Source organism: Populus alba, chromosome 11 (genome assembly GCF_005239225.2).
Source record: "Populus alba chromosome 11, ASM523922v2, whole genome shotgun sequence".
NCBI lineage: Eukaryota > Viridiplantae > Streptophyta > Magnoliopsida > Malpighiales > Salicaceae > Populus > Populus alba.
Genome location: NC_133294.1, coordinates 19,476,914 through 19,490,444, shown reverse-complemented (window position 1 = coordinate 19,490,444; position 13,531 = coordinate 19,476,914). Strand labels below are relative to the sequence as shown.

Here is a 13,531-nt window from a genome sequence, read left to right as displayed (position 1 = left end):
GCAAATATTGTGGATCCTCACATATTCAAACAGCCAATGGTAGTACTCTTCCCATCATAGCTGTTGGTGATGTACCTCCCTTTTTAAAGGATGTTTATGTCTCACCCAAGCTTGCTATAAACTTAGCTTCTGTAGGTCAACTTGTGGACAATAACTGTGATGTAAACTTCTCTAATCGTGGCTGTATTGTACAGGATCAGATGTCCGGACAGCTGATAGCGAAGGGGCCTAAGCACGGACGTTTATTTTCTCTCCAACTTCCTATTCCACGCACTTTGCTTCCTTCCTCTGTTTTAGCTTTCTTTTGTACTGCACCTAAAGTGTCCAATGAAGTTTGGCATAAACGTCTAGGTCATCCAAATCCTAGAATCCTCTCTCATTTGTTGAAATCTGGGTTAATAAGTAATAAAGAACATTCAGCTTCAACTGTGTTCCTTGATTGTGCTACTTGTAAACTTGGCAAAAGTAAAATTTTACCCTTTCCTTCTGCTGGCAGTAGAGCCACAAACCCTTTTGAGATAATTCATAGTGATGTCTGGGGGATTAGTCCTGTCATTTCTCATGCAAATTACAGATATTTTGTCACTTTTATTGATGACTACAGCCGCTATACATGGGTTTATTTCTTGCGGAACAAATCAGAAGTTTTCTCTATGTTCAAACTATTCTTGGCATTGGTTAACACTCAATTTTCTGCCACTGTTAAGACACTTAGATCAGATTCGGGAGGGGAATATATGTCTCATGCTTTCCAATCATTCTTGCAATCTAATGGTATCGTTTCTCAACGATCATGTTCCTATACTCCTCAACAAAATGGAGTAGCAGAACGCAAGAATCGCCATCTTTTGGATATGGTTCGTACCTTGCTCATTGAATCTTTTGTTCCTCCAAAGTTTTGGGTAGAAGCACTCATTACAGCAACTTATCTAATCAATAGACTTCCTTCACAAGTCTTAGGTCTAGAGTCTCCATATTTTCGGCTTCATCATTGCCATCCTATATACAACAATCTTCACACCTTTGGGTGTGTATGCTTCATGCATCTTCCTCCACCTCATAGAAATAAACTTTCTGCTCAGTCAATTAGGTGTGCTTTTCTTGGATATAGTATTACTCAAAAGGGTTATCTATGTTTTGATCCACACACTAATCGCGTTCATGTTTCCAGAAATGTTATTTTCTTTGAAAATCAATGTTTCTTTCCTTTGTCTTCATCCTCAGCCACTTCTCTTGCCTCTTTACCCTCTTTTGATGACTCTTCTCCTTTGCAAAGTGTTCCAGTTGACAGGTTCCAGCCACATTTGGTGTACAAAAGAAGACTTCCTGTGCTGCCCCCTTCAGCTTCTGTCTTGTCATCTGCTCCTCCTTTACAGCCTTCTGTGGCTTCTGAGGTACCTGTTTTGGCTCCTTTACGCCGCTCCTCTAGAATATCTGTACCACCTGCTAAGTATGGATTTACCTCATCTGTGGTACATCATTCTACTGCTGCTCTCTCTGTCACTTTATCCTCTATTTCTATCCCTACTGGTTATTCACAGGCAGCTACAGAACCATGCTGGCAGCAGGCTATGCAGGAAGAGTTAAATGCTCTAGAAGCTAATCAGACTTGGGATATTGTTGATTGTCCTTCTGGTGTGACTCCTCTTGGGTGTCGATGGGTCTATTCTGTTAAAATCAAGGCTGATGGCAGCTTGGACAGATATAAAGCACGATTGGTGGCTCTTGGAAACCATCAAAAATATGGAGAACATTATGAGGAGACCTTTGCTCCAGTGGCTAAAATGGGTACTATTCGAACAATTCTGGCCATCGCAGCATCCCAACATTGGTGTTTGCACCAATTGGATGTGAAGAATGCCTTTCTTCATGGTGATCTCACTGAAGATATATATATGCGACCACCAGCTGGCTTATTTTCCACTCCTACCTCTGTTGTGTGTAAGTTACGCCGCTCCTTGTATGGTCTCAAACAGGCTCCTCGTGCTTGGTATGAGCGATTTACTTCTGTCCTTCTTCAATTTGATTTCCTCAAAAGTAAATATGATGCCTCTTTGTTTCTACGTAAGACTGCAAATGGAGTTGTGTTTTTATTGGTGTATGTTGATGATATAGTCATAACCGGTACTGATTTCGCTCTGATTGATCAACTCAAGCAGCATCTGCAGAAATCCTTTCACATGAAGGATCTAGGTCCTCTCACATATTTTCTTGGTCTAGAGATTCATGCTGGTTCCCATGGCATTTTTTTATCCCAACACAAGTATGCCATGGACTTGGTGGCAGCTGCTGGTCTCCAGCATTTGCCACCCCTTGATACTCCAATGGAAATTAATCTCAAGCTACGCAAAGATGAGGGTGATTTATTATCAGACCCAGCTGCATATCGTACACTCGTGGGCAGCTTACTCTATCTTACACACACTAGACCTGATATTTCTTTTGCCGTACAGCAGGTTAGTCAGTTTATGGCTTCTCCAAGGCATCTCCATATGGCTGCTGTTCGCCGTATCATTCGTTATATTCATGGCACAATTCGACGTGGCCTTTGCTATCCTGCTGGTACTTCCCTTGATCTTATTGCTTATAGTGATGCTGATTATGCCGGGTGTTCCGACACTCGCCGTTCCATTACTGGTTGGTGTATGTTTCTTGGTCCTGCACTTATTTCCTGGAAGAGCAAGAAACAAGATCGTGTTTCCAAGTCTTCTACTGAGTCTGAATACCGGGCTATGTCCCAAGCTTGTTCCGAAATCATCTGGCTCCACGGGCTCCTTGCTGAGCTGGGTTTTCAGCAGCGCACTCCTACTCCTCTTTTTGCTGATAATACCAGTGCTATTCATCTTACCGCCAATCCTATCTTCCATGAGCGCACAAAGCATATTGAGGTGGATTGCCACTTCATTCGGGACGCATATGCGACAAAGACTATCTCACTTCCACATGTGTCCAGCACTCTTCAGGTGGCTGATGTTTTTACCAAGACTCTCACCCGCCAACGTCATCATTTTCTTGCTACCAAATTGCTGCTTATGGACCAGCCCGCATCAATTTGAGGGGGGATGTCAATAGAAAGACTTAAGTCAAAGCATACAGAGCATACAACTATTACAGCTGTATGCTTGAATAGGAAATAGGAAAGCATACAGCTGTTACAGCTGTATGCTGGAATAAGAATATAAATGATTGATAGGAAAGAGGAAACTTATTTAAATTCCTAGATTCCCTTTTTTGTAATGGCCATGTACAACACAACTTTTCCTATATAATGAAAGCCTAGTCGAAAGGTGAAGGCAATTCAAACCATTCTGTTACTAAGAAGGAGAGGTTGGATTCATCCTATGCTTCAACATGTTCTGCTCGAACCTACATCATTGTGGTCGAGGGCCAAGGATGGGTAAAATGGAAAATAGAGAGAATTGACGAAAGAAATTTGAATTTGAAGTTTCACATTTAATGGAAAACATTCAGGCAACTTTCCTTATAAACAAGAAGTCAAATGTGCTTAGCCTCTCTTTTATGTAGACGAAGCGGACCTTAATGACAAATGCTTTTACTAGGAGAATCCTAAAAGAAGTTGTTAATTTTGTTTCAAAGACAACCAGAAAAGAAAAGAACAAACAAACAGAGAGAGAGAGAGAGAGAGAGAGAGAGAGAGAGAGAGAACTCTCAATTTCTTATTATGATGGGAAAGAATAAGAAGAACGGAATAGAATCTCATAAAAGCAAATGGGAAAAAAAAAAATGCATGCATAGCATCATAATCCTGTGTACACTCTTTATTCAAACACTCGTTATGGAATAAGTGAATTTTGGGCTCCTTCATGGTGTTCTAATTTGATGCTTTCGGAGGAGTTTTATTAGCTGACATTCAACAGAGCTGGCTAGCCTTTTAACTTTTGTTGTTTCCTTCAGTTATGCCTGATCTCAAATCTTTGTATATATTTTCTTTGTGAAATCCTTTTCTTGAATCAAAACAATAAATGGCTACATGCACCATCTACTCATATCACATTAAGCTTCCACATGCTGTATCAGATATTTAACAAGAAATATTTAAAACCAGTACCTGCAAATTACGGTGAAGAGATGTGAATGGCTCTAACCTAAGAAGGTAATAAAGCACAATCCCCATGCTTGAATAATGAGACCCATAGTAGAAGCTGCGCCAAGTAATGGAAGAACTGTCACCCATCAGGGAAAACAGGAACTAGCAAATACATGTAGAAAACAATCACAGGTGTTGAAATATGGATGAGAATTACCTGGGTATATCAGGATCAGAGAAGCTGCGATACCTATCTTCAAACACCTGATTAGGAGAAGCAGATATTAAAATACTTTTAAAAAGCTTAGTTAGAAAAACTGTGTTCATCATTCTAATAAACAGATGATGAGAAAACAAACCTCAAAACGTTTTACATCAAGAGCTCCAACAGGTTTAGTAAGATCCCGAAAGGTCAAAGCCTTGTTAAAATCAAGATCCTCAGAGGAATAATCAGCCAAAACCCAAGGGAAGACAGGATACTGTGTCAAGTCATTGTAAGATCTTCCTGCAAGTGTGTTGAGGATCATCAGGTATTCAAAGTTCGTTATATCCCTTCTCCTCCAACTCTCCCTGGCAATTTCTGCCATCCGCAAGGCTACATGCCTATCAACAAATGAAATAGTCCCACTCTTGTCCTTACTAATTCCTTTTGGAAACAGGAATTCATTTCGTGTAGCAACTATTAATGTTCCAACTTCTTTTGCATCCTTCTGTGATGCGAAATTCAAGAAGACAGGAGCAACAGAGTCACTGAAGAAAATCTCTATTGCACTGTATCTAAGCAGATAACGAGTCCAATGGACAGCTTTTATCTATAACAAGAAAAAGGAATATCAACAAATCAGGTTTTGTACAAGTGAAGAAGAGAAACAAAAAATTACTAGAGTTTACCGACCTTGTCAACACTCCATCTTTTATGTCTCCTGACATGTTTTAACTGCCTTTGCTGCACATTTTCATTTGCTGAGACTGTATTATCAACAGAAATCACCTTCTCAGGGCTAAAATTGACATGTATAGGCCAGTTAAGAGACTTATGTTGCTGTTCAAGCTTGTTTGCATCAGACTTGATAGAAGCTTGGAAGTTTTTGAATACAGATGATCCTCCAGTACCTTCAACCAAAAACTCACCAAAAAAGTGCAAGAAATTTTTCTTGACTGCCAAATTTCCAGCCAGTTTTCTTTTTGGTGTTACAAGTACACATTGAACAGACATGAGAACCTGAAACAGGAAACTGGCGTAAGTAATGCAGCAATTCTAGCTCTATGTATTCTCAAACTTGACTCAGACATACCTCACTAGTTTCCGTTTCTTGTGAAGTGGAAGAAGAATCTCTTTTGTCTCGTACAATTTCATTCTGATCGCTACTGTCTCCAACAAGATCCAAGTGTTGACTCTCTGAAGGATCATCAGGGATAGGTGTTGTTTGCCCACTGGTTTCAGCATCATTTTCACCAGCTTCTGAGATCACCTCATCAGTTATCCTGCGCACTCCCTTCAATAGAAACTGCTTCATTTGCTCAGGAATATGGCCCACAAAACTATTTTTGGTTTCATTTACAGGAAGAGTATCCTCATTGCTAGAGGATGAAGGAGGAAGACATAGCTTCTCATCAAAGTGATAGTTCTGTCTTAACTTGGGTCTGCGTCTCCATGCATCCTCTGTCTTGTCAAGTTTCCAGTGCTTTACAACACAATTTGGAAAAAGATTAGCTGACCATGGACCTCTCTCATCAATCAATGTGCGGAACATGTGCATCCACTTCTCCTATCAAGGCAACACCAATTGTTTTATGAGCATAATCAAAACATTCAGAAACAGTCCCAAGGCAATAAGACAACAGTTAGAAAAGAATGTATATGTTATACAAAAACCAACATACTGCAACATTTTGCCCCTCTTCCTCATGCACAAGCTGCTGCGCAGCTCTTCTACTGTCATCCAAAGCAACAATTGAGTTCAAACTATTTTGTATCTCATCTTCAAATGCTTTCTTGTTAGAAGTTTCCACAGTGGAATTCTCATCCATCCTAGCATGGAGCTCTTCCAACTGCCTGGTGCGGTCAGATATTGATGATTTGATGTATTTTGCCTCGTCAGAAACCTATAGAGTAAAATATAACAATTGATCAAAAGAGAGAAATAGACATAAACAGACCTCACCATCTAACTTACCATGATCCATTGAAAAGAGGCCATCCTTTTAAAAACAAACGAAGGGCTCCACATGAAGCAGGGTGAAATTTTTGTATAACTTGTTCGTGTGCTCTTTTTCTTAAAACAGGCTTCTTCATTGTGGAGCATAATCTATAGCTAAGAGTATGGATGTGTTGATGTTTCAATAATTTCTCATAGATGACCTTTTCCTATTGTTGCATGTACAAAATATTTCATTTTGTTTTTATATTAGTTTTTTAGTTCTTATCTTAGTTTTCTTCAATAGACTTCTTGACATGCATATTTGCCTGTAGTGAACTATGTACTAAATGCAATAAGAAAAAAGATTTCATCACATCTTCGTACCAGCTATATGAGGTATGGCCTTACATGTGTAAGAACCTGACAACAACTTCAACTGAAGTTTTTCTAAATGTAAATTACTAGCCAGAATGTAGTCTACAGGAGTAGATTTGAGGAAGACAAGCAGGAGTCTCTTAATACCTCTAGTTGCAAGAACTATATTCGACTTTATATTAATATATTGAATCCAGATCATAGAATCAGCTTATCATATACTTCTTTTACTTAAACTTAAAGCTTCTGATTGAAAAAAAGCTGCAGGGTTCTATTTTGGCCATCCTCCTTACTGTCATCATACTATCAGTCAGTGTGTTATGCTGTACCAATTGGCATTACAATCATGAATCTCCCTGCTCTCCCCCTGGACACTAATATTCAATAAATGATCCCATATCCCACAAGTAAAAGTCATGACAACTACCACCACCTTTTTAAGGAGAAGAAGTACCACCAGGCTATCAGCTTATTGATCTTTAACTATTGAATGCAATGAAAGCAAACAGAGGAATAAACATCAAGAAAAAACCAAGTAGAAGTCTATGCATAAAGCTGTATGACAAGAAAAAGACACTAACGAAACTTACCGCTGCAAGCACTCGATCCTTTTGAATTATACTGTGAATAGAGCTGGTGTCTTTTGAGTTACTCCCTGTATCAGAAGAGTCATCTCTACCCACAATGCTAGTAGCCAGCATCGATTTACCACAGTTGATTGTTTCTCGAATTAGGTGAGATATAACATGAAGACGAGCACCATCATCTAACACCCCATATTCAGACCTTACAGCAAGCAAAGACCTGGCCACAATGACAAAGTCACAACCCTAGGTTAACACTGTAGCAAAGAGATCACAGGTCAGCCTTCATGATTTATGCAAACCAGCGCAGCCATAAGACAGAAAATCTAAAGACAAAAAAATGTAGTTAGGAGTTAAGAAATAATACCAGATGAAAAGCTGCAACCTGCTCTTACTCTGCTCATCATCGGCAGCCAGAATAGAAGGTAAAAGTGCAATAACCTGTTGCACACACCGAGATGCTCTTTCTAGGGAAGATCTGCAAAGATACAGAATAGCAAGTCGGAAAACAATTCTTGGGCACCTCTCCCCTCTTAAAAGCATAGCTTTGTCAGCAGTTTTATTTGGTTTTCCAGCTAATGCATTGCCAATCCCCCCTGACACAACAACCGCAGCCATTTCTGCTGCAGGAATATTCAATGATTCTACTAAGCCACGTGCTCTTTGACCCAATGATGGTCCTGCTGCTGCTGATGATTTAAGCATCATCTTGCTTGGCCCTTTGCCATTGATCTCGCTGATAATAATCCACAAATTTTCATACAAATCCCACCACTTATCATTGATCACTTCACCTTCATGTGTGGTTGAATGCTTGCCACCCCACGGATTTCTAAAAAAACGACAATTTCATAAAAACTGTTAAGCATAGTACATGACTATATGAAAAGAAGTGGCTATTTGAAGCACTTGAAAATCATAAAAATTATATTGACAGCTACCTCCATGGGTTACACAAGAAATGAGTAAGTTTTGGGGGCTTGATTTACTGTTTAGGTTTTAAAGTTTGATGGCTAAAAATTGGAAATCCAACAATCAGTGGTAATTTTGTAATTTTATAGTCAGAGGTACTTTAAAACTACCATAACTTTGAATTATTCTATTTAAGATGACATAAGTTGATGAGTCTTGGCAAGTTTAATAGTAATTTGCTTTCCTTCAGGTCACATCTTGATATTGTAAGTCTTTTCATTTTTCTGAATTAGGAAACTTTTTTTACACTTATAGAATTGATTTAAAGTTTTAGGGAGCATAACCTCTTTGGATGTTATCTCACCCTTGGATGGTGAGACTCCACTAAATCTCAATTTGATTAAAGTTCAAGAATCCCTCACCAAAGCTCCATTTTTCATAAGAAACCCCTAGTCACAGTTAAAAGGCTGTGAAGAACCCATTTTTCACTGCTCCTCTCTTGAGCTAACACATATTCCTTCAAGTGCATCATACACCAATATATGCCTATGTGTTCATACATACTCTTTAGCCCACCATTTAAGCTTCTAACCATTGGTCAAATAATCTTAGTTTTGGCTGTTGCCTATTTTCAGCCAGCCAATACTTTTTTTGTTCTGAATAAAACTATTCTTAACCCTGAATTGACTGTAACCTAAGAAAATCTAGATCTTAAAAGCTTAAGATCAACCTCAATGTACAGCATCCATGATCCAATTTGAGTTTTGTCCAATCAGAGATTGACGCATGGAAATATCCAAGTTGAATAGCCAAATGATCATAAGAAATAAAGAACACATATAATCTCCAGGATAGTTTGCTTCCTTTGCATCAAAATAACTACATCTATTACAAAAACTTCTTAAAGGAGGAAGGAAATTTTATGCTTGTAGAACACTCAGAACTGAAAGTAAGTTAATTTGAACCTCAGAAAAAGTTGTTTAATAAGAAACAATACCAATTTTCAAGCACAGCTTTGTATATTCTAAAATATTTTCTTGTGTAGAACCCCTTCCAAGTAACTGGTTTCACATATTCTTTCTACATATAGATTTACACGCATAAAACATGCAAGTTGTATATTAATGAAACTTCATGCAGGGACAGAACTGAGTATTCAGGTGATTATGATGCTCATTTCAATATAGTATTTTTGAAATGGTATCTCCCAGGTTAATAAATGAAAGTTAATGGATAAAGCCGGGGGGGACAAAAGTACACCCGTAAACAGCACAAATATTGGGGTCAGGCTAAAATTGAGTCAACTGAAATTACCAGAGAGATTAATGTAATGGAAGTCTGTCTGACTACATTCTTTATCAAGTTTCATCATTATCCATGCATGCATTAAAGAACCAAAAAAGGTTTCATTTTAGACAAGTTAATTCACAATTAAAAATAATAATAAATCTGACAACAGAAAGTGTCTTAAGAAAGAATAACAATTGAAAAACATAGTGACAATACCTAGATGTCTGATTATTAAATTCTCCTTGCACAACCTGAGAGAGTGCAGAACTAAAATTCTTCTGACTTTCTAGTTCTGAAGAATCAATCGACACTTCAGAGCTGTTTTCTGGAAACTACAAGAAAGAGAGAGCATTTATTTTGCTATTCTGTAGCAGAAAAATATAGAAACAGTATTCAAAGCAGTTTCAGTACTGTAAAACAAGGAGATAATGCTTTTGCAAGCCCATGGCATGAAAGTTCTAAAATCTTCTGCATAAAGAGAAAACAACACCAATAATTATGAAAAAAACAAAACAAAAATGCAGAATATTGTCGTTGGTTTTTTACAAAACAGACAAATTTGCACAGCACTAATAAAACATTGAAATGATAATAACTTTGACTTTGCATAATATTAGATTTTATATCAGAGCATGGATAACAAAGTCATGCAAGTCAATATAATAACAATGTGAAAAACAACTGTGTAATTTACCATCATTAAAAATTTGAAGGAAACACTCCTTTTAAATGCAATTGACCCAACAGGGTTCAAGCAACTAATTAAGCATCACAATGGACTCAAATCTTCCTGCTAAGTCCTTTGGGGTCATCCCAATGAACTTAACTTCAATAACTGCACAGGAAAGTATAGTCATGCTAAGGCATCAGCAAGATAATTGAAGAGCCACATACCAAAATCTTATGATCAATTTCAGCAACGAGCATCTCATCCATCAGTTGTAGAAGATATAATGTATTGTCCCGACAAGGTTGTGCAGCAAAGATGTTTTCCTCAAAAGAAGAGTCTACCAGCCTTTGAATCAAGTCCTCAAAGATATCATGAAGCAACTTTCTACGTGAGATGCCATCCTGTTGTAAATGTTCAAGCAAAAACTATTCTTAAACTGGTGATAAGTTTTAGGTAAACATAGACAAAACATTGACCGATATTCATAATGCAGCCAGGATTTCAACATACTTGGTCACAATGCAGGAGTAAAAAATTCACCGTCTCTTCCAACTGTTGCCAGCCACCTTTTACTGAAAGCATATAGTGGCAAAGAACAACACAAAATAAACTCCTCACCAAATTCTGCTCGAGTCTCTCACTATGAGTTTGGTCTTGAGATTCAACTATATAGTCTTTGATCACGTTAAGTTTTAAAATGGCTGTTAACCATGCATTCCATCCATATTCCTATTTGCAGCATTCAAATGATTAGAAAATAGTTTAGAAAGAGTAGAATAATTATTCATGGTTAAGAAAGTGTGTGGACTAACTATTTGGAGTAATTATACCATCAAAGCTTCAATGTTTGAAGAATTTGAATCAAGTAGATCAAGCAGATCCCTTATTAGTTTTGTTCTAGTGGATACATCCTCACAGCTAGACAAGAATCCGAATATGATAACCAAGATTTGAGGAACAAGAAAATGAGAATTATTTCCTTTGCTTCTCTGCTTGTCAACCTGGTTATATTTCTGCAAAACCTGCATAATATCAGTTTTCATTAAAGCAGTTTAGAGATAAATCCCATGGTATACTTTAAACCAAAATGGTATCCCATTGAGCAAATGATTGGTGAGCTTAATTACTATATTGACGGGATGAAAGGAAAAGTTGAACTATTCACAAAAAATTGGCAATCACCTGTTTGGGACTAGCACCACCAAGAAGAACATCAAACAAGGCTGCACACAAATTATCTGTCAGTGGAAATCTGAACAACCTATCAGATATAGCTGAGAAGACTGGCTGCATTTTTGAACTGACTTTCTTCTGGCTTTCTGAAACAGATCTGGATCTCCCAACAGAAAGATTGAAGAGTCTTGGTGTCTTCCTCTCAGATTGTAAACCAACCAGAAGTCTTCCCAGAAACTGCAAGCTGAGAAGTCTGATAGGCTCATATTCCCTATTGGAAACAAAAAGGAAGTTGAATTCTAAGAATCTGAGAACCATTGATTCAAATCCTGAATTCTATGAAAGAAATAGAAGCACATCTAGAGATAAATATATGCAAATCAAAGACAGATATTCTAAAAGTGCCATGAGTTCTGAAAGAAAAGGTTGAATTTTTCGATGTTAGAGAGTAATATAAAATCATTATTACCATTGATTCAAATCCTGAATTCTATGAAAGAAATGTCAATATATTCTCCTTTATTTCATTTCTTTAATAGCTGTCAGTGCTGTCAGTATATTCTTCTCTTTCTTATTCTATTTCTTTCATAGCTGTCACTATATTCTTCTTTCTTTGTTTAATTTCTGTTATAGCTGTATATCCCTTGATTCTCTCTAAAGATCTCAATTATTGTCTAGGCCTAGTATTAAAGTATCTGATTATGTTTATTAGATCCTAGAATTAAGGGATTTTGATACTTCTTGATGTATATATATATTGTAACTCTCTTAGTGAAAAATACAGAAAACATTTCAGAATTTCTCTTGTATTATCTTGTCATGGTATCAGAGCCAAAATTCTGAAATCAATTCATCTTGTGTCTAGTTTCTTCTGGTTCTTCTATTCTGTTTTTTTTCTTGGACTTGATCTTTTGGTTCTTGTTTCTAGTTAAATCATGTCTCTAGAACGATCTGAACATTTTCTTGTTCGATTTACTGGAAAGAACTATTCTGCCTGGGCTTTTCAGTTTCAGATTTTTGTCAAGGGAAAGGAATTATGGGGTCATATTGCTGGGACAATTCCTGCACCTGATAGTGAGCAGGAAAAGGAGAAATATGTGAAATGGGAGGTGAAGGATGCTCAGATTATGTCTTGGATCCTTGGAAGTATGGAACACTCCATGCTTCTCAATCTCAAGCCTTACAAATCCTCTAGAGAAATGTGGGATTACCTGAAGAAAGTTTACAACCAAAGCAATACAGCACGAAGGTTCCAATTGGAACTTGAGTTGGGTCAACTCAGTCAAGGCAGTATGTCAATACAAGAGTTTTATTCTTCCTTTGTAAATCTTTGGGCTGAGTACACAGACATTGTGTATGCAAGTGTACCTCTTGAAGGACTTGTTGCTATTCAAAGTGTGCATGAGACGAGCAAGCGTGATCAGTTTTTAATGAAGTTAAGAGGGGAATTTGAAGCAATCAGGTCCAACCTGATGAATAGAGAACCAGTTCCTTTCTTGGATATTTGTGTAGGAGAGCTTCTCAGGGAAGAACAACGGATCATTACACAAGCTGTCTTGGAGCAGAAAGCTCAAAATTCTACTCCAATTCCTGTTGCATACACTGCTCAAGGGAGGTCTAAAGGAGGCAGAAATATGTCAAATATCCAGTGCTATAGCTGCAAAGGATTTGGGCACATTGCCACTACTTGTACTAAAAAATTCTGCAACTATTGTAAGAAACCAGGGCATATCATCAAAGACTGCTCCATCCGGCCTCCAAAGAAATCTGAAACTGCCTATAATGTCTCGGTTGGTTCCTCAAATACTCCTAGTCCTGGTCAGTCCTCTATCACCCCTGAAATGGTCCAACAAATGATAGTTTCTGCCCTTTCTGCTTTAGGCCTTTCAGGTAACCGAAATTCTGTTCCTAAGCCTTGGTATTTTGATTCTGCTGCTTCCAATCACATGACCAACACTGCCTTACCTTTAAATAATGTTCAAAAATATAAAGGCAATCTTCATATTCGTACTGCCGATGGTAACCCCTTGTCTATCACAGCTGTTGGTGATATTTCAGCTCTTTTGAATACTGTCTTTGTGTCCCCTAAGCTGTCCACTAATCTTATATCTGTTGGCCAATTAGTTGACAACAATTGTGATGTTCATTTTTCCAAATCTGGTTGTTTTGTGCAGGATCAAGTGTCCGGGAAGATGATCGCGAAGGGACCTAAAGTGGGACGTCTATTTCCCTTGCTTTTATCTCCCTCTCCTATGTCAAATTATGTTGCATGTAATGTTGTTCAATGTGATAATCAGGTGTGGCATAGACGTTTAGGACATCCTAATTCTCATGTACT

General features: G+C 37.8%; 1 protein-coding gene across 6 annotated transcripts in view; it reads right to left on the bottom strand.

The window, feature by feature from the left end:
- The window catches only part of LOC118031280 (BEACH domain-containing protein B), a 40,727-nt gene that overhangs the window by 7,320 nt on the left and 19,876 nt on the right, over positions 1–13,531 (bottom strand). For 5 of the 6 annotated variants that reach the window (XM_073412583.1, XM_073412582.1, XM_073412584.1 and 2 more), the window contains 13 exons: positions 11,203–11,464; positions 10,851–11,042; positions 10,531–10,749; positions 10,245–10,445; positions 9,567–9,682; positions 7,516–7,980; positions 7,155–7,368; positions 5,933–6,154; positions 5,344–5,817; positions 4,944–5,270; positions 4,408–4,860; positions 4,266–4,312; positions 4,070–4,163 (listed from right to left, as the gene is read on the bottom strand). In XM_073412583.1, coding sequence (XP_073268684.1) covers positions 4,070–4,163; positions 4,266–4,312; positions 4,408–4,860; positions 4,944–5,270; positions 5,344–5,817; positions 5,933–6,154; positions 7,155–7,368; positions 7,516–7,980; positions 9,567–9,682; positions 10,245–10,445; positions 10,531–10,749; positions 10,851–11,042; positions 11,203–11,464 — 3,286 coding nt within the window. The remainder of the gene's footprint in view (positions 1–4,069; positions 4,164–4,265; positions 4,313–4,407; positions 4,861–4,943; positions 5,271–5,343; positions 5,818–5,932; positions 6,155–7,154; positions 7,369–7,515; positions 7,981–9,566; positions 9,683–10,244; positions 10,446–10,530; positions 10,750–10,850; positions 11,043–11,202; positions 11,465–13,531) is intronic. The other variant, XM_035035634.2, reaches the window with a different exon arrangement.